This window comes from Salmo salar, chromosome ssa12 (genome assembly GCF_905237065.1).
Source record: "Salmo salar chromosome ssa12, Ssal_v3.1, whole genome shotgun sequence".
In the NCBI taxonomy this organism is placed as follows: Eukaryota; Metazoa; Chordata; class Actinopteri; order Salmoniformes; family Salmonidae; genus Salmo; species Salmo salar.
In genome coordinates this window covers 7,839,431-7,865,154 of record NC_059453.1, presented here as the reverse complement: position 1 = coordinate 7,865,154, position 25,724 = coordinate 7,839,431, and the positions used below count along the sequence as shown (strand labels likewise).

The 25,724-nt window shown below is 40.1% G+C and overlaps 1 protein-coding gene and 1 pseudogene across 2 annotated transcripts; both read left to right on the top strand.

Moving 5' to 3' along the window:
• Window positions 1-1,154: 1,154 nt before the first annotated feature.
• LOC106590736 (zinc finger protein 239-like) lies at window positions 1,155-25,655 on the top strand. 2 transcript variants are annotated; one of them, XM_045690596.1, is made up of 4 exons: window positions 1,155-1,887; window positions 18,322-18,419; window positions 19,728-19,905; window positions 24,643-25,655. In XM_045690596.1, exons 1-4 carry the CDS (start codon window positions 1,491-1,493, stop codon window positions 25,380-25,382), a joined length of 1,413 nt encoding a protein of 470 aa, XP_045546552.1. In that variant the 5' UTR covers window positions 1,155-1,490; the 3' UTR covers window positions 25,383-25,655. The 2 variants fall into 2 exon arrangements, with proteins under 2 accessions (XP_045546552.1, XP_045546551.1); XM_045690595.1 differs by lacking the exons at window positions 18,322-18,419; window positions 19,728-19,905; window positions 24,643-25,655 and adding exons at window positions 2,491-2,588; window positions 2,722-2,899; window positions 6,813-8,104 and having other exon boundaries at window positions 1,162-1,887.
• Window positions 17,303-25,724, top strand: part of LOC106590735 (zinc finger protein with KRAB and SCAN domains 8-like) — a 29,540-nt pseudogene continuing 21,118 nt past the window's right edge.

Genomic DNA, 25,724 nt, shown 5'->3' with positions numbered 1-25,724 from the left:
ACTCATCTCATATGTATATACTGTACTCTATACCATCTACTGCATCTTGCCTATGCCGTTCGGCCATCGCTCATTCATATATTTTTATGTACATATTCTTATTCATTCCTTTACACTTGTGTGTATAAGGTAGTTGGTGTGAAATTGTTAGGTTAGATTACTTGTTAGATATTACTGCATGGTCGGAACTAGAAACACAAGCATTTCACTACACAACCATGTGTATGTGACAAATAAAATTTGATTTGATTTGATTCATGTATCCTACCATGACTATGTTCACACATTGAACAGGGTGAATGGAATATGAATGACAGTCATCCAACATGCTGTAGTAGAAATAAGGCCATGCTCATGAAAAACAAAATGGTCCTCCCTGATATTAAATAGCACTGACCGCCACTGTTTGGGTGGTGGACCATTCTTGGAACACATGGGAAACTGTTGAGCTAAAAGACCCAGCACTGTTGCAGTTCTTGACACAAACTGGTGCGCCTGGCACCTACTACCATACCTCGTTCAAAAACACTTACATATTTTGTCTTCCCTATTTACCCTCTGAATGGCACACATACACAATCCATGCCTCAATTGTCTCGAGGCTTAAAAATCCTTATTTAACCTGTCTTCCCCCCTTCATCTACACTGATTGAATTGGATTTAACTAGTGACATCAATAAGGGATCATAGCTTTCATCTGGATTCACCTAGTCAGTTTACGTCATGGAAGGAGCAGGTGTTCTTAATGTTTTGTCTACTCAGTGTATACCACTACAGATAATCAAGTGCTATTTGCATGTGATGCATTTGCTCTATTGTTTACAGGATGATTCGTATCTTATAGAGCGTGGCTTTAAGGGAATAGTATGGTCACATCTAGATAAAAACGAACGTGAAAAATGAACAGAGCAAATGTGTATTAACACACTACATATTCATAGAGGTATTTATTGATCATCCACATATTCATATTAAGCTTCTACGTCTGTGTACAGGAAAGTATTACTTGTAAGACGTAAGAGAAAATATATCAGCTTATTGTTAAATTATTATGACGTTCTTTCCAATACTAAAAGTGTTATAACTGTTGTTTCCAAACTGCGTTACTCACTCCAGTCATCCGATGACGATGTGCGTCTTTCAGGTGATGCTTCTTGCGTGACGTGTAATGGACTGGACGGGACGCTTCTTCAGGAACAACAACACGGCTACTCTTTCTACCACGTCGGTAGCTTGCTAGCCAACATAAAACTGAAAGATTGATGCTTTAGACCATGTTTGTGTACATTAGCTAATCTCAGTGTTTTAAACACTTTTCTGTTGACGTATCAACTGGTTAACTTTAACCTAATTTGCTTGTTCATTTTGCAAACGTGTTAAATATACTGAGGTTAGCACTGGGCTAGTCACTAATGCTAACTAGCTAGCTAACATTCCTGACCATGAGCTCACTAAACTACTCCTACCCTGGTAAAGAAGAGGTCTGATGTATGGAGAAAGAAGCTCTGGCGCTGAACATTGTCTTGGAAGAAGAAGAGCTGGGTGTTATAGTGAAAGGAGAGAAAGAAACTTTCAGAATGAAAAATGAGGGAGAAGAGGTTGTTATAGTGAAGGAGGAAGAGGAGGCTGTTATGGTGAAAGAAGAGAAAGAATCTTTCAGAGAGGAAGAGGATGCTATCTCAATAACGGTGAAGAGAGAGGAGATCTGCTGTATGGAGAAAGAAGGTCTGGGAATGAACATTTTCGTGGAAGAAGAAGAGGGGGCTGTTAAAGTAAAAGAAGAGAAAGCATCCTCTTCCTCTCTAAAAGATTCTATCTCAGTAAAGGTGAAGGAGGAAGACGTTTTGAGAGTGAAAGAGGAGGAGACAGAAGATCCGATTACCACCCGTGAGTACTGTCTTAAAAACAGGGACACAAACTCTGCAGTTGTTGAACTAATGTGGGGTTTTAAAGGGGCATTCTACTGAAGTTCTACACTTGAATATGTTGTTCAGTACTGTAGGAATTGTTAAAGGGTCAATCCGCCATTGGTACATATTTTTTGGGACTTTTAAATGAGATGTATTGAATTCTACATGTGGTCTACATTAAAGTTCCCTCATCTTTTATTTTATTTTACCTTTTATTTTACCAGGCAAGTCAGTTAAGAACAAATTCTTATTTTCAATGACGGCCTAGGAACAGTGGGTTAACTGCCTTGTTGAGGGGCAAAACAACAGATTTTTACCTTGTCAGCTCGGGGATTCGATCTTGCAACCTTTCGGTTACTACTCCAATGCTCTAACCACTAGGCTACCTGCGTCAACAGGCTTTTAAAATTCAATATTGGTGCATCATTTCTACTTAAAATATCAAAGGGACGTAAAAGGCACCCATTTCGTGGAACGACCCTTTTACATTTTCATTTTAGAGGCATTTTTAAATATGAATGCCTATGATTGTAATAGACGGTCTAAGTTTACCATCTGTTTGCTGTTCTCGTTCACACAGGAGAGAGACATGACTATGGTGGATCCTCTGGGGAGCCTCAACAACATCCTGATGCTGACGAGACAGAGAAGAGTCTCTCCAGATCAGAACACCAGATGGTACAGCTTGGTCTGGTCTAGCATACAGCTTGCTCTATCGGGGTCTGGGCTGGGTTTCTGTAAAGCACTTTATGACAACAGTGACATCAGCATTCATAATGTTATGTCTGTGTCCCCTCTTTATGGTTACCAGGACAACGCTAGCCCTTCCTCTCTCCCGGAGTCCCCGTGTCGTGCCTCTCCCGGTAGCACTTTACTGCTGGGTATGAAGAGGTTGTCTGTGCTGCTGGTGGACTGCAGGAAAACAACAGGGCTGAGTGGAACTGTAAGAGGAGGAGAAGAGAAGAAAGGATCAGATTTGACTCATCAAAGTGAGTGCTGTAGTTTAGTTTGAACAAATACAATAGATCTGCCCACTGGTATCTGTTCCCAGGACAACCAGCAGAGTTCTGTTAGTTGACATGAAGATAGACTGGTATATTTCCACCACAGTAGACAGTTATGTTAGTTGTGTTAGGTTCTAAGTAAACAGAGTAAAAAAACTCAGGGACGATTAGTAAAGGTTAAATCAAGTTTATTCACCCATTGGGTCATACAGCTGCACGAGACAAGAAACATATTCACACCAGCACTGGTATTTAACTCTTCCTAGGCGGAGTCTCCTCCTGGTCAGACAATACCGCTCTGTTGCTAGGCAGAACTGTAATGATGACTGTTCTTTCTCACTTCATCTGACCTCAGCCCGAATTCCTTAATCCTCCCTAACTCAGAGCTGTCCTGTTGAATCGTACCAGTCTGTGTCCCACCCCTCCTTTCCATAGGATCCCTGATGTCTAACAATAACATGTTCTGACAGTATTTACACGTCCTGCCTTCCTCTCTCTCCCTCCGTGACATGATTTAAGGATGTTTGAAGTTTATTGGTGTTGTGGAAAAACATTGAGTCAATTAATTGCACAGATACCGGAACTTGTAGATTCAATTAGACTTTATCACAATCATAACAAAGCGAAGCAATTCCATGGAACAGCTAAATTCTCTAATCCCGGAGCCCTGCCTTTATAGTATACTGTCTCTACTTAACGTATGGAATCCCCTATGAAAATAACTCCTCTTGACCTTTCTTTACCATTATCTTTCCATCTCAGTTCTTACTTGTTAACGCCCACACCTGACAGCTGTATAGGTTATAATGGTAGCAGGGCCTGGTCCTATATGTTCCATTCCTTATATAGTCATTCTGTCTAAGCACTTCAAAGTGGACAGTCTAAATACTGCCTGTCAACCCCCCCTATCTTCACAAGACTCTAGAACAGGCAAACTAAATTCCAGACACTTCAATGTGGTCTGTATTGCTTCATTAACATCTTGTTAAAAATGTCAAATATATATATTTAAAACAAGATCCGTAAGCCTTTTCTAAAAGCTATGCAATATGATTGAATGAAAAGCATTTATTGTGAGACTTGGCCTCCGTCTCTGTAATGGACAAAATTCATTTAATTTCCTACTTTAACAGGTCAAATAAAGCCTGAACTCCAACATATAGACCTTACAGAACATGGTTTCATTTGGAAATTACTAACTTGATTAATTTCATGTGTAACTGATGCCAGTGTGCTGCTAACAGTTTAGTTTCCTCCACTGTCCCCATACTGGACTCAAACTAGTGATCCTCTGCTTCTCAACATGCGTGACCGCTTTCCTTGACAATAAACCGATTGAGCTATACAGAAGGTACCAGTTGGATAGCTCCATCTGTGACGTTTCAAGCTAGCTGTGGAGTGATCTTACGGCACGTTCTTACCTCCGTTACACATGCTCAGGTTGACTTTCCCACGGAATCAACCATATACAGTACCAGTCAAAAGTTAGGACACAACTACTCATTCAAGGGTTTTTCTTTATTTTACTATTTTCTACATTGTAGAATAATGGTGAAGACATCAAAACTATGAAATATCACATATGGAATCATATAGTAGCCAAAAAAGTGTTAAACAAATTATTCAAAGTAGCCACCCTTTGCCTTGCACACTCTTGGCATTCTCTCAACCAGCTTCATGGGGAAGTCACTTGGAATGCATTTCAATTAACGTATGTGCCCTGTTAAAAGTTAATTTGTGGAATTTATTTCCTTCCTTATGCGTTTGAGCCAATCAGTTGTGTTGTTACAAGGTAGGGGTGGTATACAGAAGATAGCCCTATGTTGTAAAATACCAAGTCCATATTATGGCAAGAACAGCTCAAATAAGCAAAGAGAAACGACAGTCCATCATAACTTTAAGACACGAAGGTCAGTCAATCCGGAAAATGTCAAGAACTTTTAAAGTTTCTTCAAGTGCAGTCGCAAAAACCATCAAGCGCTATGATGAAACTGGCTCTCATGAGGACCGCCACAGGAAAGGAAGACCCAGAGTTATCTCTGCTGCTAATAAGTTCATTAGAGTTACCAGCCTCAGAAATGCAGCCCAAATAAATGCTTCACAGACACACCTCAACATCAACTGTTCAGAGGAGACTGTGTGAATCAGGCCTTCATGTTGGAATTGATGCAAAGAAACCACTTCCTAAAGGACACCAATAGTAATAACAAGAGACTTGCTTGGGCCAAGAAACACGAGCTATGAACATTAGACCGGTGGAAATCTGTCCTTTGGTCTGATGAATCCAAATTTGACATTTTTGGTTCCAACCGCCGTGACTTTGTGAGACGCAGAGTAGGTGAATTAGAGGATCTCCGCATGTGTGGTTCCCACGTGAAGCATGGAGGAGGAGGTGCGATGGTGCTTTGCTGGTGACACTGTCAGTGATTTATTTAAAATTCAAGGCACACTTAACCAGGTTGGCTACCACAGCATTCTGCAGTGATACGCCATCCCATCTGGTTTGGGCTTAGTGGGACTATCATTTGTTTTTAAACAGGACAATGACCCAAAACACACCTCCAGGCCTGTGTAAGGGCTATTTGACCAAGGAGAGTGATTGAATGCTGCATCAGATGACCTGGCCTCCACAATCACCCGACCTCAACCCAATTGAGATGGTTTGGGATGAGTTGGACCACAGAGTGAAAGAAAGCAACCAATAAGTGCTCAACATATGTTGGAACTCCTTCAAGACTGTTGAAAAAAGCATTTCAGGTGAAGCTGGTTGACAGAATGCCAAGAGCGTGCAAAGCTGTCATCAAGGCAAAGGGTGGCTACTTTGAAGAATCTCAAATATAAAATGTATTTTGATTTATTTCACACTTTTTTGGTTTCTACATGATTCTATACGTGTTATTTCATGGTTTTGATGTCTTCATCTATTATTCTACAATGTGGAAAATAGCAAAAATAAAGAAAAACCCTTGAATGAGTAGGTGTTCTAAAATGTTTGACTGAACAGAAATATAAATGCAGCCTCCCGAGTGGTGCAGTGTTCTAAGCTGCGTTACTACCGATTCTGGTTCGATACCCAGCTGTGTCGCAGCCGGCCACGCCTGGGAGAGCCATGAGGCGACGCACAATTGTCCCAGCGTCATCTGAGTTGGGGGAGGTGGCCGGTCGGGATGTCCTTGTCCCATCGCGCTCTAGTGACTCCTGTGGCGGGCTGGACGCATGCATGCTGACACAGTTGCCAGATGTACAGTGTTTCCTCCGACACGTTGGTGCGGCTGGCTTCTGGGTTGGCTCTTGACGTTCGCCTCTCCCGACTCCGTACGGGAATTGCAGCGATGAGACAAGACTGTAACTACCAATTGACGAAAATTGGGGAGAAAAAGGGGTTAAATCTGCCCCAAATATTTCAATATTTTTACTTTGCCCAAAATATCATGACATTAGTGGTTATTCAAAAAGTTACTGAGGTGCTTTGTGTCTGTCTCCAATGTAAAAAACAAGTGTTTGACTTCAACACAAAATTACTTCTTTTACTTATTTTAGGTTTAAGGAAGTGAGTTGGTCACATTCTGTATCATACAGCTATGAAGGTTATATATTTAGAACCACCTGCTTGATAGGAATCCAGCGATGTCTGTGTCTTGAGTGTGATAGAAATGTCTAGTGTTTTGTGTTCTGACTTCTAAAACAGAATGAATAATTAATGTTAACATATTACCAGGAAGCTCCACAACATCATTTGATTTAAAATCAAACAAAGATTGTTTTAAATTATGAAATGTTTCAAAACTGGCCTCAGGTTATTGAGGGATCTGATTTGGATTAAACCTCATAGCAAGGCGGTTTTATCATGTGAAGGTTTCATTCAGGTCTCTCTTTAAATAAACACTGTCTTCGGCAGGAGAAAAACCAAACTCGGAGGAACCAGAGATGTCCAAACCAGCAAGACGACACCTCTGTTCTCAGTGTGGAAAGAGTTTTAGTAAGTTAGGAAGCCTGAAAGCTCATGAGCGAATACACACCGGGGAGAAGCCTTACCATTGCTCCCATTGTGGAAAGAGTTTTAGCCAGTTAGGAAGCCTGAAAGCTCATGGCCGAATACACACAGGGGAGAAGCCTTACCACTGCTCACATTGTGGAAAGCGTTTTAACCGGTTAGGAAGCCTAATTGCTCATGAGCGAATACACACAGGAGAGAAACCATACCATTGCGACCAGTGTGGAAAGAGTTTTAACAAGTTAGATAACATGAAATCTCATGAGCAAATACACACAGGGGATAAGCCTTACCACTGCTCCCAGTGTGGAACTAAGTTTACCAAGTTAGGAAGCCTGAAAAGACATGAGAGGACACACACCGAAGCGAAGCCTTTCCATTGCGCCCTGTGTGGAACGAGTTTTAACCATTTAGGAAACCTGAAAAGACATGAGAGAATACACACAGGGGAGAAGCCTTTCCATTGCGCCCAGTGTGGAAAGAGTTTTAGCTTGTTAGGAAATCTACAATCTCATGAGCGAATTCACACAGGGGAGAAGCCATACCATTGCACCCATTGTGGAAAGAGTTTTAACCAGTTAGGAAACATGAAATATCATGAGCGAAATACACACGGGGGAGAAGCTCAGTGTGGAAAAAGTTTTATGCAGTTAGGAAAGCTGAAAGCTCATGAGCAAATACACACAGGGAGAAGCCTTACAAATGTCACTTAAAAGGCATGTGAGAATCCACATAGGAGAGAAAAATAACTTCTAGTGTGTAAACTGATATTTCACATCACATTGACTTTAAATTCATCAGAGAACATACACAGTGCTCCCGTTGTCTTATATTGTTGACCGATAATGTGTTTACCTGTTTATACCATATGAAATTGAATTCTACAAAGTATACTCTAAAATATATTTGTATATCTTTGTTAGAAAATATGAATTGAATATGGAGTGTCAGTTTGAATATAGAGTAGATCAGATTCCATTTGTCCAATGCTCCTTTTTTTAAACTCTGACTATGTGTGTGTTTATCTGCTTGTGTCATTCCTCCAGCACTACAGATAATCAAGTGATATTTGGATGTGATGCATTTGCTCCATTGTTTCACATTTGCATTGTTTTCCCACTGATGATTTAATGAAATGAAAATGTTCACTGACTCACCCACGGATTAAATAAAATAAATAAAGAATCTTGGTTTCACTTGGACTCAAGCAGATCCTTATATTATAATATCCACCACAACTCTCCCACGTATTGCTGTTTATCATTGTCTCAATGAAGAGTTCCTCGGTCCACTTTCCTGGGGGCATTTACAAACCTCCCCCTGGTTGAATAAACGTTGTTTCCACATTTCAACCAAATAAATCCATGTGATGATGTTAGATCAATGTAGAAAGCTGATTGGATTTGTAAAAAGCCATCAAAATCAGGTATTTTTATTTTTCACCCAACTGGCAACCTAAATCCAATGACAGGTGACATTTTGTGTTTATTTCATATTGAATTCACTTTAGTTGACAAATCAAAGAAATGTAAATAGAAACTAGATGTTGAACTGACGTCTGTGCCCAGTGGGCTGGTTTGAATAAGCAGCAGGTGTTGGATCAATATCCACCTTAGTAGCTAAGTTTCCATGCAATTTGCCACAGATTTTCATGTGAATATTTTAAAATCTGCATAAAACTATATATGCATTTTCCCACCAGAAATATTTCCATCAAATAGGCTTATTGCGGATAAAAGGCTTTGCGTTATGATGTAGTGCACAAATACACTTTTACTGTTAAATTCCCATGTACCGAATGAAAAATACAAGTTAAATGGGTTTGCATTTTCAACTCTACTTATGGTTTTAAAAACTGTTGCGTTATATAGCAAATATGCTCTTGGCACGTGCACTGTAGCCAACAGCTCACAGATACAGTGCTGGTAGGCTACCTACAGTTGAAGTCAGAAGTTAACATAAACTTAGGTTGGAGTCATTAACTCGTTTTTCAACCACTCCACAAATTTCTTGTTAACAAACTATAGTTTTGGCAAGTGGGTTAGGACATCTACCTTGTGCATGACACAAGTAATTTTTCCAACAATTGTTTACAGACAGATTACTTTTTGGAGAAATGTCCTCTGGTCTGATGAAACAAAAATGTAACTGTTTGGCCATAATGACCATTGTTAAGTTTGGAGGAAAAAGGGGGAGGCCTCGCAAGCCTCCCCCAAAGAACACCATCCCAACCGTGAAGCACGGGGTTGGCAGCATCATAAGTTGGGTGAATTTTGGCCCATTCCTCCTGACAGAGCTGGTGTAACTGAGTTAGGTTTGTAGGCCTCCTTGCTCACACACACTTTCAGTGCTGCTCACAAATTTTCTATAGGATTGAGGTTAGGGCTTTGTGATGGCCACTCCAGTACCTTGACTTTGTTGTCCTTAAGCCATTTTGCCACAACCTTGGAAGTATCCTTGGGGTCATCGTCCATTTGGAAGACCCATTTGCGACCAAGCTTTAACTTCCTGACTGATGTCTTGAGATGTTGCTTCAATATATCCACATAATGTTACTCCCTCATGATGCCATCTATTTTGTGAAGTGCACCAGTCCCTCCCGCAGCAAAGCACCCCCACAACATGATGGTGCCACCCCTGTGCTTCATGGTTGGGATGGTGTTCTTTGGCTTGCAAGCCTCCCCCTTTTTTCTCCAAACATAATGACGGCCATTATGGCCAAACAGTTCTATTTTTGTTTCATCAGACCAGAGGACATTTCTCCAAAAAGTACAATCTTTGTCCCCATGTGCAGTTGCAAACCGTAGTCTGGCTTTTTTATGGTGGTTTTGGAGCAGTGGCTTCTTCCTTGCTGAGCGGCCTTTCAGGTAATGTCAATATGGGACATCTTCACAAGGTCCTTTGCTGTTTTTCTGGGATTGATTTGCAATTTTCGCACCAAAGTATGTTCATCTCTAGGAGACAGAATACGTCTCCTTCCTGAGCGATATGACGGCTGTGTGGTCCCATGGTGTTTGTACTTGTGTACTATTGTTTGTACAGATAAACGTGGTACCTTCAGGCGTTTGGAAATTGCTCCCAAGGATGAACCAGACTTGTGCAGGTCTACAATTTTTTTTCTGAGGTCTTGGCTGATTTCTTTTGATTTTCCCATGATGTCAAGCAAAGAGGCACTGAGTTTGAAGGTAGGCATTGAAATACATCCACAGGTAGACCTCCAATTGACTCAAATGATGTCAATTAGCCTCTCCGAAGCTTCTAAAGCCATGACATCATTTTCTGGAATTTTCCAAGCTGTTTTAAAGGCACAGTCAACTCCATAGTTAAAGCTGAACAGTGACTATAGAACATCTACACCCCCTTTAACTTTTTTTTCACATTTTGCTGCCTTAAAATTAAAACTAAACAGGGATTAAATTAGATTTTATAGAACATGTTCACCAATTTTGGGGGTTTTATATCATAATTGGATAAGTCCGTCCCCCATCCAAGTTAATACTTGGTGGAAGCCATTACAGTTTCATTAAGATTCTACCGACTTTGTGCAAAATAAATCCATATTTTTTGTCAAAACTGCTCATTGGTGGACAGCGATATTTAAACCAGATGGTTTTTTCAGTACATTTAAGTCAGGACTGAGATCAGACCACTTAGGAACACTCAACAAGTCTTGGAAAGCCATTCTGGTGTGTCTTTTGCAGAAAATAATTGTGTGATTGCAGAAAAAACAAACCCTATCCCAGCCCTCCAGGCCTGGTTGTGGCAGCAGTTTACCACTGTTTACCGGAGCTTCCTGAGGGGAAAATAATTTGTCTGTATAAAGATTGATTAACCACGTTTCCATCCAAAGTTTTTATTTGAGTAAAGTCATACCGTATAAAAAAAACTAAAGACAGATGTGATGGAAACAGGTTTTCAGAAGACTGAGGTGGGTTTTCCTCAAACTTTTTACCTGGGCTTTGCTCCTTTCATATTTATTTTGATCCTGACAAACTCCCCAATCTCTGCCAGTGACAAGCATTCCCATAACATGATGCTGCCACCACAATACTTATTGTGTGGTTAATGTGTGGTCTATCTCCAGGTCATCAAACTGTTAAATAGTCACCACTAGCCGGCCTCCGCCCAGTACCCTGCCCTGTCTTTACACACCATCATATATATTGTAAACAAACTGTATATATTTATATTCCATACTCTGGCATTGCTCGTTCTACAATTTCTATATTTCTTCATCCTTGTGGGGATTTGCATGTATTGTTTTGTATTTGTAATGGTTGCGTGCTGGTGGCAGGAGAACGAACTTGGTATAAACGGAGTCGTTTAATAAGTGCTCCCAAAACTCCGAAAACCAAAATATACAAAATAATAAAAGTGGGTACAAAATCCGTCGCGCACCAGAACATAACTTGCACATCACATACAAACAAACAATCACAAGGACATGAGGGGAAACAGAGGGTTAAATACACAACATGTAATTGTTGAGATTGGAACCAGGTGTGATGTAAAACAAGACAAAACCAATGGAAAATGAAAAAGGGATCAGCGATGGCTAGAAGGTCGGTGACGTCGACCACCGAACACCGCCCGAACAAGGAGAGGGACCGACTTCGGCGGATGTCGTGACAGTATTGTTGCTACAAAAATGTTGTTTAAATCATGCATATAAAATCTTTAGTACCTAGGCATTGGGTTATATGTTAGAATGTCTAATAAACAACTATATTGTATACATTAACAATATTGTTTTGTCATAATAAACTGTTACCTGCATCTGTATGTAGACGATACAGTTGTGTACTATATTGCCCGCCCTGCTGATCAGGCTCTATCTGAACTACAGTATGCTGTCATTATTTTACAGAAAACCTTTACTGACCTTAAATTATTATTGAATCTGTGTAAAACTAAGTTGTTTTCTAGAGTGAACAAAAATGATTCCAATGATTAAAGTGAATGTACCTTGTATGGTGTATCTGACGTTGAGCTGTCTTTTAAAAACATATTGATGAGTTAGTTAATTAAGATGCTGAGTTGGGGTTTTAGGCTGGGTTTCTGTATAGACATTAAGCTGTCTTTAAAAACATATTGATGAGTTAGTTAATTAAGATGCTGAGTTGGGGTTTTAGGCTGGGTTTCTGTATAGACGTTAAGCTGTCTTTAAAAACATATTGATGAGTTAGTTAATTAAGATGCTGAGTTGGGGTTTTAGGCTGGGTTTCTGTATAGACGTTAAGCTGTCTTTAAAAACATATTGATGAGTTAGTTAATTAAGATGCTGAGTCGGGGTTTTAGGCTGGGTTTCTGTATAGACATTAAGCTGTCTTTTAAACAACATATTGATGAGTTAGTTAATTAAGATGCTGAGTATTAAAAGGGTCTTCTTCTATAGAAATAGGTCAGGCCTTTTGCTTAATAGTACAAAGCAGATCATTCAATCGATGTTCTTACTGGTCCTAGACTATAGCGACATCATCTATATGAATGCAGCTGCCACTTCATTAAAGCCATTAGATGCATTTGACCATAATGCACTTTGTTTTATTATGGGTACAGGTTCAGTACACATCCCTGCATTCTCCATCAGGAAGTAGGCTGACCCTCTTCGTTGTCACGTAGTTCCATTCATTGCTCTCTTTGCATTTACAGTGCCTTGCGAAAGTATTCGGCCCCCTTGAACTTTTCGACCTTTTGCCACATTTCAGGCTTCAAACATAAAGATATAAAACTGTAATTTTTTGTGAAGAATCAACAACAAGTGGGACACAATTATGAAATGGAATGAAATTTATTGGATATTTCAAACTTTTTTAACAAATAAAAAACTGAAAAATTGGGCGTGCAAAATTATTCAGCCCCTTTACTTTCAGTGCAGCAAACTCTCTCCAGAAGTTCAGTGAGGATCTCTGAATGATCCAATGTTGACCTAAATGACTAATGATGATAAATAGAATCCACCTGTGTGTAATCAAGTCTCCGTATAAATGCACCTGCTCTGTGATAGTCTCAGAGGTCCGTTTAAAGCGCAGAGAGCATCATGAAGAACAAGGAACACACCAGGCAGGTCCGAGATACTGTTGTGGAGAAGTTTAAAGCCGGATTTGGATACAAAAAGATTTCCCAAGCTTTAAACATCCCAAGGAGCACTGTGCAAGCGATAATATTGAAATGGAAGGAGTATCAGACCACTACAAATCTACAAAGACCCGGCCGTCCCTCTAAACTTTCAGCTCATACAAGGAGAAGACTGATCAGAGATGCAGCCAAGAGGCCCATGATCACTCTGGATGAACTGCAGAGATCTACAGCTGAGGTGGGAGACTCTGTCCATAGGACAACAATCAGTCGTATACTGCACAAATCTGGCCTTTATGGAAGAGTGGCAAGAAGAAAGCCATTTCTTAAAGATATCCATAAAAAGTGTCGTTTAAAGTTTGCCACTAGCCACCTGGGAGACACACCAAACATGTGGAAGAAGGTGCTCTGGTCAGATGAAACCAAAATCGAACTTTTTGGCAACAATGCAAAACGTTATATTTGGCATAAAAGCAACACAGCTCATCACCCTGAATACACCATCCCCACTGTCAAACATGGTGGTGGCAGCATCATGGTTTGGGCCTGCTTTTCTTCAGCAGGGGCAGGGAAGATGGTTAAAATTGATGGGAAGATGGATGGAGCCAAATACAGGACCATTCTGGAAGAAACCCTGATGGAGTCTGCAAAAGACCTGAGACTGGGATGGAGATTTGTCTTCCAACAAGACAATGATCCAAAATATTAAGCAAAATCTACAATGGAATGGTTCACAAATAAACATATCCAGGTGTTAGAATGGCCAAGTCAAAGTCCAGACCTGAATCCAATCGAGAATCTGTGGAAAGAACTGAAAACTGCTGTTCACAAACGCTCTCCATCCAACCTCACTGAGCTCGAGCTGTTTTGCAAGGAGGAATGGGCAAAAATGTCAGTCTCTCGATGAGCAAAACTGATAGAGACATACCCCAAGCGACTTACAGCTGTAATCGCAGCAAAAGGTGGCGCTACAAAGTATTAACTTAAGGGGGCTGAATAATTTTGCACGCCCAATTTTTCAGTTTTTTATTTGTTAAAAAAGTTTGAAATATCCAATAAATTTCTTCCACTTCATGATTGTGTCCCACTTGTTGTTGATTCTTCACAAAAAATTACAGTTTTATATCTTTATGTTTGAAGCCTGAAATGTGGCAAAAGGTCGAAAAGTTCAAGGGGGCCGAATACTTTCGCAAGGCACTGTATAAAGCTCTTTGACAGTAACTCCCTCTGTAGCTAACAACTACAATAACCATTAGAGGTAAGAGTTGGCGTTATCATACACAGTCTCAGGGATGGCTAGCTCTGGGAATTCCTTTGGTCTGATCAGAGTTAGGTAAATCAGCTCTTTGCACCTTACTTGTGAAATCATCTCCAAACGTATCTAAACATTGATGTTTTGGTGCCTCTAGGTTAATTCAGACTGCTGAGTGAGGACATGTTACAACTTACTTACAAAACCTTTAAAGGAGTTCATGAAACCATTCAGTCATGGATGTATGTAAACATATTTACCAGGTATTACTTGTTACAGAAGACTACTGTTGCACATTGAATAGACATTCATCACTGTTACACCTCCTTGATGTGATGGTTTTCTATGTCTGTACATAGTGTGAATAGTGGTTTACATAAAGTTATTACCCCCCTAAACCAGAATGTTAAATAACCTTTATGATTTTTTATACCACTATTACTTTGGGGTTCTAATCCCCCTCTGTCAACATCCACACTGTGAACACATCTTTAACATTCATGAACCTTCACTATCTTCATCCCTGAACTAGCAACAATAACTATTGTCTACTGTTATTCTCAATGACCTTCCTGGCCATATGAAAGCCTAGCTAAATACAATGTTTTCATGTCTTTGATTATGCAAACATTTGTTTATTAGATTCTATTTCTCATTAAGAATAATGTTGTTTTAATTCTATATGGGCCACGCCTTGCTCTGGTCATGTGTTCTCTTATGTGTCAATGATTTTAATTAGAATATAGCAATGATGCTCTCTCCTCAATCACTTACAGTGCCTTTGGAAAGTATTCAGACCCCTTGACTTTTTAAACATTTTGTTATGTTACATCTTATTCTAAAATGGATTAAATAAAACTATTTCCTCAGCAATCTACACATAATATTCCTTAATGACAAAGCGAAAACAATCTTTTTAGAATTTTTGGCAAATTTATTAAAAACAAAAAAAAGAAGTACCTTATTTACATAAGTATTCAGACCCTTTGCTATGAGACTCAAAATTGAGCTCAGGTGCATCCTTTTTCCATTGATCATCCTTGAGATGTTTCTACAACTTGATTGGAGTCCACCTGTGGTAAATTCAATTGATTAGACATGATTTGGAAAGGCACACACCTGTCTATATAAGGTCCCACAGTTCACAGTGCATGTCAGAGCAAAAACCTAACCATGAGGTTGAAGGAATTGTCCGTAGAGCTCAGAGACAGGATTGTGTTGAGGCACAGATCTGGGGAAGGGTACCAAAACATTTCTGCAGCATTGAAGGCCCCTAATTTAGTCTCCTGCAGTAAAAGGTTATTCATGGGGTAAAATGATCTGTTTAAGTCATTAGTAAAGGGCACATCCTTAAAAAATATAATATGTCCTCTCAATCATTTATTCGTTCATAAACAGAAAGCATATGTGTATCTAAACACAACATGTCTGCAAGGGCCCCTGATAGGTTCCCAACCTCTTGACCATTACATCTGGATAGCTGACAACTATTTTTAAAGGGTAAAGTGATCTGTTTAGGTCGTCAGTAAAGGAAGCATAGTTAAAGAGTACAATGAACCTTTCAAAGAGGATGGTGTGAGGCCTCTGGGGCTGATTTTTTGGGGGGGGGGTTGACTGAGACATCCATCGGACACTCTTTTATGGGGGGTAAAATGTATCTGTTTAGGTCATCAGTAAAGGGGACATCTTACATATTACAATGACCCTTTCAAAGACAGACATCCCCCGGACTATTTTTAAAAGGGTGAAAATGATCTGTTTAGGTCGTTAGTAAAACATATGTTTTCAAAGACACCTGGGGGTCCAGGTTGTTAATTATTTTGTGTACATATAGTTCCCCTGTGTGCAAGAGCCCCCTTAGATTCACAACTTCTTCACCCTTAACATTCCCAGCCAAGGGGAGAGACAGAGGAAGAGAGAGAGAGGGAGAGAGATTTATTTCATTAAAGGTAAATTACATTTTCTTTCAAACCTTTTATTTTCTTCAAAAACTTTAGTACAGACATTTAAACATACATACTACAATTATTAAAGTGTACTATGTAATATTAAATACATTACTATTTACTTCAAACGTGTTTTACTACAAAGAAACAGCTGCACTACGAAGTTACATAATCACACACTACATATGGTGAGAACATCCGGAGAGGATGAGTGTAGATACCCTTTAATTCAAGTGGCACCAGCAAGAGCCTTGCTTGGTTAGTGGTGTCTCTGTAGCACACATGTGACTGCAGAGTTTGCTGAACAAATCACAACTGGATTGACGCAAATAATCATGATATCATTCTGCCAGGTGAACATAGACTACTTTGTAGTTAACATTTAATTGACAAGGTTTTTGGGAAAGCTTTTCTATCAACCAGAAGATGGTTGTCATTAGCATCATCGCTAACAGCTACACATAGTGGTAGACAAATGCACTCAGACAGGGACATTTCCTGGCTGTTTCCTCTTCAGAAAGTTGAGGGAAAATACAAATCACTGATGCTAATTTAACGACGACTTGCAGGCAGTGGGTTCAGAATAACGATGACAAAAAATGAATACAAATTATACCACCACCCAAAAGGCCACTTCAGAGACAGGAATGGAAAAAGGGGCATGTGTTCAACACAGGTAGAGCCCTATCTGTCCATGTAGCCTTTAACAAAGTGGGCACTGCTTCATGTGGCAACAACAACCCTCACCTAAATAGTCCATATGCCACTGGGTGGGATAAGTTTTCATTGTATTTGGGCAGCATTAGCAGGTGTTATTATGTGTTGTTAGTGATGAGCCTTGGTCAATTTAGCTCGGGATATGCCACCCTCTTCAATCTGTCACCTAATCCTGCCTAATGGGCAGGCCAGCCCTGGAGTAAAGTATTGGCTGTAAGAAGTAAGAGAAAACAACATCTGGTTGTTTTTAAATTACTTCTTATGACATTGTTTGCCAGATTAAACAATGTAATAAATACTTTCCCATTCTACGTTACCCACTCCAGTCAGCAGATGGCGATGTGAGTATTACAGGTGATGCTTCTTGCGTGACGTATAATCTAGTGGGCGGAACGGGAGGCTTCTTCAACAGCGACAAAAGACTATTGATTCAACCACGCAGAAGCTTGCAAGTGAATTTAAACCCAAAATATTGAAGGGCTTTAGACCAATGTTGTGTATATTAATCTTAGTGTTTTGAACATAATTATGTTTACCTATCTACTAGTTCATTTAAACGTAATTTGCTTGTTAAATTAGCAAATGTGTTAAATTGATAATGTACTAGGCTAATCGCCCGGACCTTGAGGCCATTAAGCTAGACAGACAGAAGCTCTGGTGAAAGGAGAGGAAGAAGCTTTCAGAATGGAAAAGGAGGAAGAGGAGGCTATCACATTGAAAGAAGACGAGGATGATAGTACAGTGAAAGAGGAAGATGGGAAAGAAGTTGTCAGAGTGGAAGAGGAGGAGGTAGAAGCTTTCAGAATCAAAATGGAGGAAGATGCCATAACATTGAAAGAAGAGAATGTAGTGAAAGAAGAGGAAGAACCCTTTGGAGTAAAAGAGGAAGAGGAGGCTATCTCAATTAAAGAGGAGGAGGAAGACGTTTTGGGAGTGAAAAAGGAGGAGGAGACTGAAGATCCGATTAAGACCAGTGAGTACTATCTTAAAAACGGGCACAAACTATGCATTTCTTTAACTAAAGGTTTTAAAGGGGCATTCTACTGAAGTTCTTCACTTTAATATGTTGTAAAATACTGTATAAATTGTTAAAGGTGCAATCCGTCATTGGTACATATATTTTTGGGACTTTTAAATTATATTTATTGAATTATCCATGTGGTCTACATTAAAGTGCACGTCATCTAATATAACAGGCTTTTAAAATTCAATATAGGTGCATAATTTCTACTTAAAATATCAAAGGGACGCAAAAGGCACCCGTTTCGTTTATTGCAATATAATTTTACATCACAAACAATATTTTACAAAATCATGATGAAAGTGGCCATTTTAGACATATTCATGCCTCTTGTAAGACTCTGTGATTGCAATAGAAGATCATAAGTTTACCATCTGTTTGATGTTCTCATTCACACAGGAGAGAGACATGACTATTGTGGATCCTCTGGGGAGCCTCAACAACATCCTGATGCTGACGAATCAGAGAAGAGTCTCTCCAGATCAGAACACCAGATGGTACAGCTTGGTCAAATCAAATGTATTTGTCACATACACATGGTTAGCAGGTGTTAATGCGAGTGTAGCGAAATGCTTGTGCTTCTAGTTCTGACCATGCAGTAATATCTAACAAGTAATATAACCTAACAATTTCACAACAACTACCTTATACACACAAGTGTAAAGGAATGAATACGAATATGTACATAAAAATATATACATGAGTGATGGCCGAACGGCATAGGCAAAATGCAGTAGATGGTATAGAGTACAGTATATACATGTGAGATGAGTAATGTAGGTTATGAAAACATATAAAGCGGCATTGTTTAAAGTGGCTAGTGATACATTTAATTACATCAGATGGCAAGATGCAGTAGATGGTACAGTATATACATATGAGATGAGTAATGTAGGGTAAGTAAACATTATATATTATAAAGTGGCTAGTGATAAATTCATTACATACATTTTTCCATTATTAAAGTGGCTGGAGTTGAGTCAATATGTTGGCAGCAGCCACTCAATGTTAGTGATGGCTGTTTAACAGTCTGATGGCCTTGAGATAGAAGCTGTTTTTCAGTCTCTCGGTCCCCGCTTTGATGCACCTGTACTGACCTCGCCTTCTGGATGATAGCGGGGTGAACAGGCAGTGGCTCGGGTGGTTGTTGTCCTTGATGATTTTTTTGGCCTTCCTGTGACATCGGGTGGTGTAGGTGTCCTGGAGCGCAGGTAGTTTGCACCCGGTGATGCGTTGTGCAGACCTCACTACCCTCTGGAGAGCCTTCTGGTTATGGGCGGAGCAACTGCCATACCAGGCGGTGATACAGCCCGACAGGATGCTCTCGATTGTGCATCTGTAAAAGTTAGAGTTTTTTTGGTGACAAGGCAAATTTCTTCAGCCTCCTGAGGTTGAAGAGGCGCTGCTGCGCCTTCTTCACAACGCTGTCTGTGTGGGTGGACCATTTCAGTTTGTCTGTGATTTGTACGCAGAAGAACTTAAAACTCTCCACCCTCTCCACTACTGTCCCGTCGATGTAGATAGGGGGCTGCTCCCTCTGCTGTTTCCTGAAGTCCACGATCATCTCCTTTGTTTTGTTGACATTGATTGTGAGGTTATTTTCCTGACACCACACTCCGAGGGCCCTCACCTCCTCCCTGTAGGCCGTCTCGTCGTTGTTGGTAATCAAGCCTACCACTGGTGTGGTCTAGCATACAGCTTGCTCTATCAGGGTCTGGGCTGGGTTTCTGTAAAGCAGTTCATGTCAACAGTGACATCAGCATCCATAATGATATGTGTCTGTGTCCCCTCTTTATGGTTACCAGGACAACGCTAGCCCTTCCACCCTCCCGGAGTCCCTGTGTCATGCCTCTTCCGGTAGTGCCTTACTGCTGGGTATGAAGAGGTTGTCTGTACTGCTGGTGGACTGCAGGAAAACAACGGGGCTGAGTGGAACTGTGAGAGGAGGAGAAGAGAAGAAAGGATCAGATTTGACTCATCAAAGTAAGTGCTATAGTTTAGTTTGAACAAATAAAATAGATCTGCCCACTGGTATCTGTTACCAGGACAACCAGCAGAGTTGTCAATGAAAAGAGAGAAACCAATAGACCATATAAAACCTTAACCTCTATGGGCTAGGTGGGACGCAGGCGTCCCACCCGTGGTGCACTCCATCAACAGCAGGTGCATTTCAAGAGCGGCAAATTTGAATCCAAATAAATGTCAAAATTCAAATTTTTACACCCTTTGAAAGATAAACATCTCCTTAATCTAACCACGTTTTACGATTTCAAAAAGGTTTTACGGCGAAAGCATAAATTTAGAGTATGTTAGGACAGTACATTTACAAGAGTTGTGTGTAATGTTTTGTCAATTCAAAGACAGGGTCACCAAAACCATAAAACCAGCTAAAATGATGCACTAACCTTTTACAATCTCCATCAGATGACACTCCTAGGACATTATGTTAGACAATGCATGCATTTTTAGTTCTATCAAGTTCATATTTATATCCAAAAACAGCGTTTTACTATGGCATTGATGTTGAGGAAATCGTTTCCCTCCAATAACCGGCAGTCAAGTCAACACCACAAATTAAATAATTAAAATTAGAAAACATTGGTAAAATATTATATTGTCATTTTAAAGAATTATAGATTTACATCTCTTGAACTCAATCAACTTGCCAGATTTAAAAATAACCTTACTGGGAAATCACACTTTGCAATAATCTGAGCACTGCGCCCAGAAAAATACGCGTTGCGATACAGACTAGTCGTCATGTTGGGGAGATCTAAAATCGAAAATACTATGTAAATAATCCATTACCTTTGATTGTCTTCATCAGATGTCACTTCCAGGTATCACAGGTCCATAACGAATGTAGTTTTGTTCAAAAAAGCTCATCATTTATGTCCAAAAATCTCCGTCTTGTTAGCACATGATCTAAGCCCGCCGGACTTCACTTCATGAACGAGGGGAAAAAATATATTTACGTTCGTTCAAACATGTCAAATGTTGTATAGCATAAATCATTAGGGCCTTTTTTAACCAGAACATGAATAATATTCAAGGTGGACGAATGCATTCTCTTTTATAACGTATTGGAACGAGGGTACCCAACATGAACTCGCGCGCAAGGTGTCTAATGGGACATCATCGTTCCATGGCTCTTGTTCGGTCAGATCTCCCTCCAGAAGACTCAAAACACTTTGTAAAGGCTGGTGACATCTAGTGGAAGCAATAGGAAGTGCCAAAATATTCCTCAGCCCCTGTGTTTTTCAATGGCATAGGTTTAAAGGTAATACAACACATCAGGTATCCACTTCCTGTCAGAAAATGTCGCAGGGTTTTGCCTGCCAAATGAGTTCTGTTATACTCACAGACACCATTCAAACAGTTTTAGAAACTTTAGAGTGTTTTCTATCCATATATAATAAGTATATGCATATTCTAGTTACTGGGTAGGATTAGTAACCAGATTAAATCGGGTACATTTTTTTTATCCAGCCGTGCAAATACTGCCCCCTAGCCCTAACAGGTTAATGAACGTTAGCTTTGGAGAGAAAGTTTCAAGATGATCTGGTTAAGGTGCATGTTTAACAAAAACTGCTCCTAAAAACATTATGGATGTTACATTGCCTGTCCCAGTCAACACCCCTATCTTTACAAGACTCTAGAACTAAACTCCAGACACTTCAATGTGGTCTGTATTGCTTCATTAACATCTGATCTACACAACTTAAAAAAAGGAAATGCCTAGATTCTTCAAATATTATAGTCAACCCATAGTCAACCCATAAATCATATCCAAATATGATGTCATAGTGAATTCATGACATCTGAATAAATAAGTATTTTCATGTTTTATAATATACAGTTTATATATATATATATATATGGCTGCGCCCCTGCCCAATGGCTGCGCCCCTGCCCAGTCATGTGAAGTCCATAGATTACGGCCTAGTGAATTTATTTACATTGACCGATTTCCTTATATGAACTGTAAATCGTTGAAATTGTTGCATTTATATTTAATGCAACAATTTCAACGATTTACAGTTCATATAAGGAAATCGGTCAATGTAAATAAATTCACTAGGCCGTAATCTATGGACTTCACATGACTGGGCAGGGGCGCAGCCATTGGTGGGCCTGGGAGGGCATAGACCCACCCACTGGGGATCCTGGCCACAAAAGGGCTTTATTACAGAGCGACATACTCCTCAGTTTCATCAGCTGTCCAGTTGGCTGGTCTCATGTTCTCATAGGTGAAGAAGCCGGATGTACTGGGCTGGCGTGGTTACATGTGGTCTGCAGTTGTGAGGCCGATTGGACGTACTGCCAAATTCTCTAAAACGATGTTGGAGGCGGCTTATGGTAGAGGAATTTACAGTACCAGTCAGGAATTGACATTCCAGGGTCTCTTTTTCTTTTTTTAAAAACTATTTTCTACATTGTAGAATAATAATGAAGACATCAACTATGAAATAACACATATGGAATCATGTAGTAACCAAAAAAGTGTTAAACAAATCAAAATATACTTTAAAAATCTTAAGGTAGCCACCCTAAAAACAGCTTTACACAGTCTTGGCATTCTCTCAACCAGCTTCATGAGGCAGTCACCTGGAATGCATTTCAATTAACATGTGTGCCTTGTTAGAAGTTAAGTTGCGGAATTTCTTTCCTTAATGCGTTTGAGCCAATCAGTTGTGTTGTGACAAGGTAGGGGTGGTATACAGAAGATAGCCCTATTTGGTAAAAGACCAAGTCCATATTATGTCAAGAACAGCTCAAATAAGCAAAGAGAAACAACAGTCCATCATTACTTTAAGGACCACCACAGGAATGGAAGGCCCAGAGTTACTTCTGCTGCAGAGTTCATTAGAGTTACCAGCCCAAATAAATGCTTCACAGAGTTCAAGTAACAGACACATCTCAACATCAACTGTTCAGAGGAGACTGCGTGAATCCGGCCTTCATGGTTTACTTTCTGCAAAGAAATCACTACTAAAGGACACCAATAATAAGAAGAGACTTGCTTGGGCCAAGAAACACGATCAAGGTACATTAGACTGGTGGACATCTGTCCTTTGGTCTGATGAGTCCAAATTTGCGGTCTTTGGTTTCAAACACAAAGTAGGTGAACGGATGATCTCCGCATGTGTGGTTCCCACCATGAAGCATGGAGGAGGAGGTGTGATGGTGTGTGGGTGCTTTGGCACACTTAACCAGCATGTCTACCACAGCATTCTGCAGCGATACGCCATCCCATCTGGTTTGTGCTTGGTGGGACTATCATTTGTTTTTCAACAGGACAATGACCCAACACACCTCCAGGTGGTGTAAGGGCTAATTGACCAAAAAGGAGGGTGATGGGGTGCTGCATCAGATGACCTGGCCTTCACAATCCCCCGACCTCAACCCAATTGAGATGGTTTGGGATGAGCTGGAACACAGAGTGAAGGAAAAGCAGCCAACAAGTTCTCAGCATATGTGGGATCTCCTTCAAGACTGCTGATTGAGAGAATGCCAAGAGTGTGCAAAGCTGTCAAGGCAAAGGGTGGCTACTTTGAAGAATCTAATATATATTTTGATGTAACCCTTTTTTGATTACTACATGATTCCATGTGTTTTTTCATAGTTTTGATGTCTTCACTATTATTCTACAATGTAGAAATAGTAAAAATGAAGAAAAACCCTTGAATGAGTAGGTGAGCCCAAACTTTTGACTGGTACTGTAATTCAATTCCCTGGAAACAGCTCCAGTGGACATTCCTGCAGTCAGCAGGCAAATTGCACGCTCCCTCTGAGACATCTGTGGCACTGTTGTGTGACAAAACTGCACATTTTAGCGGCCTTTTATTGTCCCCAGCACAAGGTGCATCCGTGTAATGATAATGCTGTTTAATCAGCTTCTTGATATACCACACCTGTCAGATGGATGGATTATCTTGGCAAAGGATAAATGTTCACGAACAGGGATGTGAAGAATTGTGCACAATTTGAGAGAAATAAGCTTTTTGTTCACATGGAAAAATTCTGCATTCTTTTATTTCAACTAATGAAACATGGAACCAACACTACATGTTGCGTTTATATTTTTGTTCAGTGTAGTTACTATCAGTTTTAGGAACATATGATGTCATATGGAATTCATCACATGCGAATGAACAAGCCTTTTCAGACTTTATAATATGGCTGTATATAAACTTACTATATATAGTTACTATCAGTTTTAGGAACGTCTACCCAAAATATCTCACTGTATTTTTTACTTTACCCAAACTGCCATGACATCAGTGATGGTCAAAATGTTGAAAATTTGTCAACGTCTAAATAACAAACTGGGCCATTTTTAAATAGCGTGTCGAACCCTTTCAACAACGGGGAGATGTTATGTTCTTTACTTATTTTAGGTCACATTCTGTATCATATAGCTATGATATACATTATATATTTAGAACCACCTGCTCGATTGGAATCCAGTGACGTCTGTGTCTTGATTGTCCTAGAACTGTTTAGTTTTTTGTGTTCTGACTTGTAAACAAAGTAATGTAAACATAACAGTAATTACCAGGAAGCTCTACAACATTTGTTTTAAAATCACACCAAGATTGTTAAAACTGGCCTCAGGTTATTGAGGGATCTGATTTGGATTAAACCTCATAGCAAGGCCGTTTTATCATGTGGAGGTTTCGTTCAGGTCTCTATTTAAATCAACACTGTCTTTGGCAGGAGAAAAACCAGACTCCGAGGAACCAGAGCCAGAGACGTCCAAACCAGCAAGACGACACCAGTGCTCCCACTGTGGAAAGGGTTGTAACCAGTTATGGGACCTGAAACAACATGAGAGAATCCACACAGGGGAGAAGCCTTACCACTGCTCCCAGTGTGGAAAGAGTTTTAACCAGAAAGGCCACCTGAACCAACATGAGAGGATACACACAGGGGAGAAGCCTTACCACTGCTCCCAGTGTGGAAAGAGTTTTAACCAAAAAAGCTACCTGAAAAAACATGAGAGAATACACACAGGGGAGAAGCCTTACCACTGCTCCCAGTGCGGAAAGAATTTTACCCATTTATGTAATCTGAAAACGCATGCGAGATTACACACAGGGGAGAAGCCTTACCACTGCTCCCAGTGTGGAAAGGGTTGTAACCAGTTAGGGGACCTGAAACGACATCAGAGAACACACACAGGAGAAAAGCTGTACCACTGCTCCCAGTGTGGAAAGATTTCTACCCATTTATGTAACCCGAAAACACAGGAGAGAATACACACAGGGGAGAAGTGTTACCATTGCTCCCAGTGCGGAAAGAGTTTTACCCACTTATGTAACCTGAAAACACACGAGAGATTACACACAGGGGAGAAGCCTTACCACTGCTCTCAATGTGGAAAGAGTTTTACCCAGTTAGGGCACCTGAAAAGCCACAGGAGAGTGCACACATATAGGCTGAACGGTAAGACATAGGACAGATGTAGGCTGAACAATGGGACATAGGACAGATATAGGCTGAACAGTAGGACATTGGACAGATAAAGGCCTCTGAACAGTGGGACATAGGACAGGTTCAGGCCCAATACATGGTGGGACAGTAGTCCCCAGAGACTCTGAATGTGTCTTGACTTTCCAGTGTTTTCCCTACTGCATGTATTATAGTGGGTTATGTCTGTCTTAGGGGGAAGATCAGCTTTAATATTGAACAATGTAATTGAACAATGTAATTGTCTGCATCATTTCTAATCACCCCATATAAAATATATAATTTTGTATGTAAATAAATATATATATATTTACTGAACAAAAATATAA

Coding starts and splice junctions, on each gene's coding strand:
- LOC106590736 (XM_045690595.1), top strand. CDS start 1,491: ATGGAGAAAGAAGCTCTGGCGCTGAACATTGTCTTGGAAGAAGAAGAG. Junction 1,888..2,490: donor AGAAGATCCGATTACCACCC/GTGAGTACTGTC, acceptor TCGTTCACACAG/GAGAGAGACATGACTATGGT. Junction 2,589..2,721: donor CCAGATCAGAACACCAGATG/GTACAGCTTGGT, acceptor TATGGTTACCAG/GACAACGCTAGCCCTTCCTC.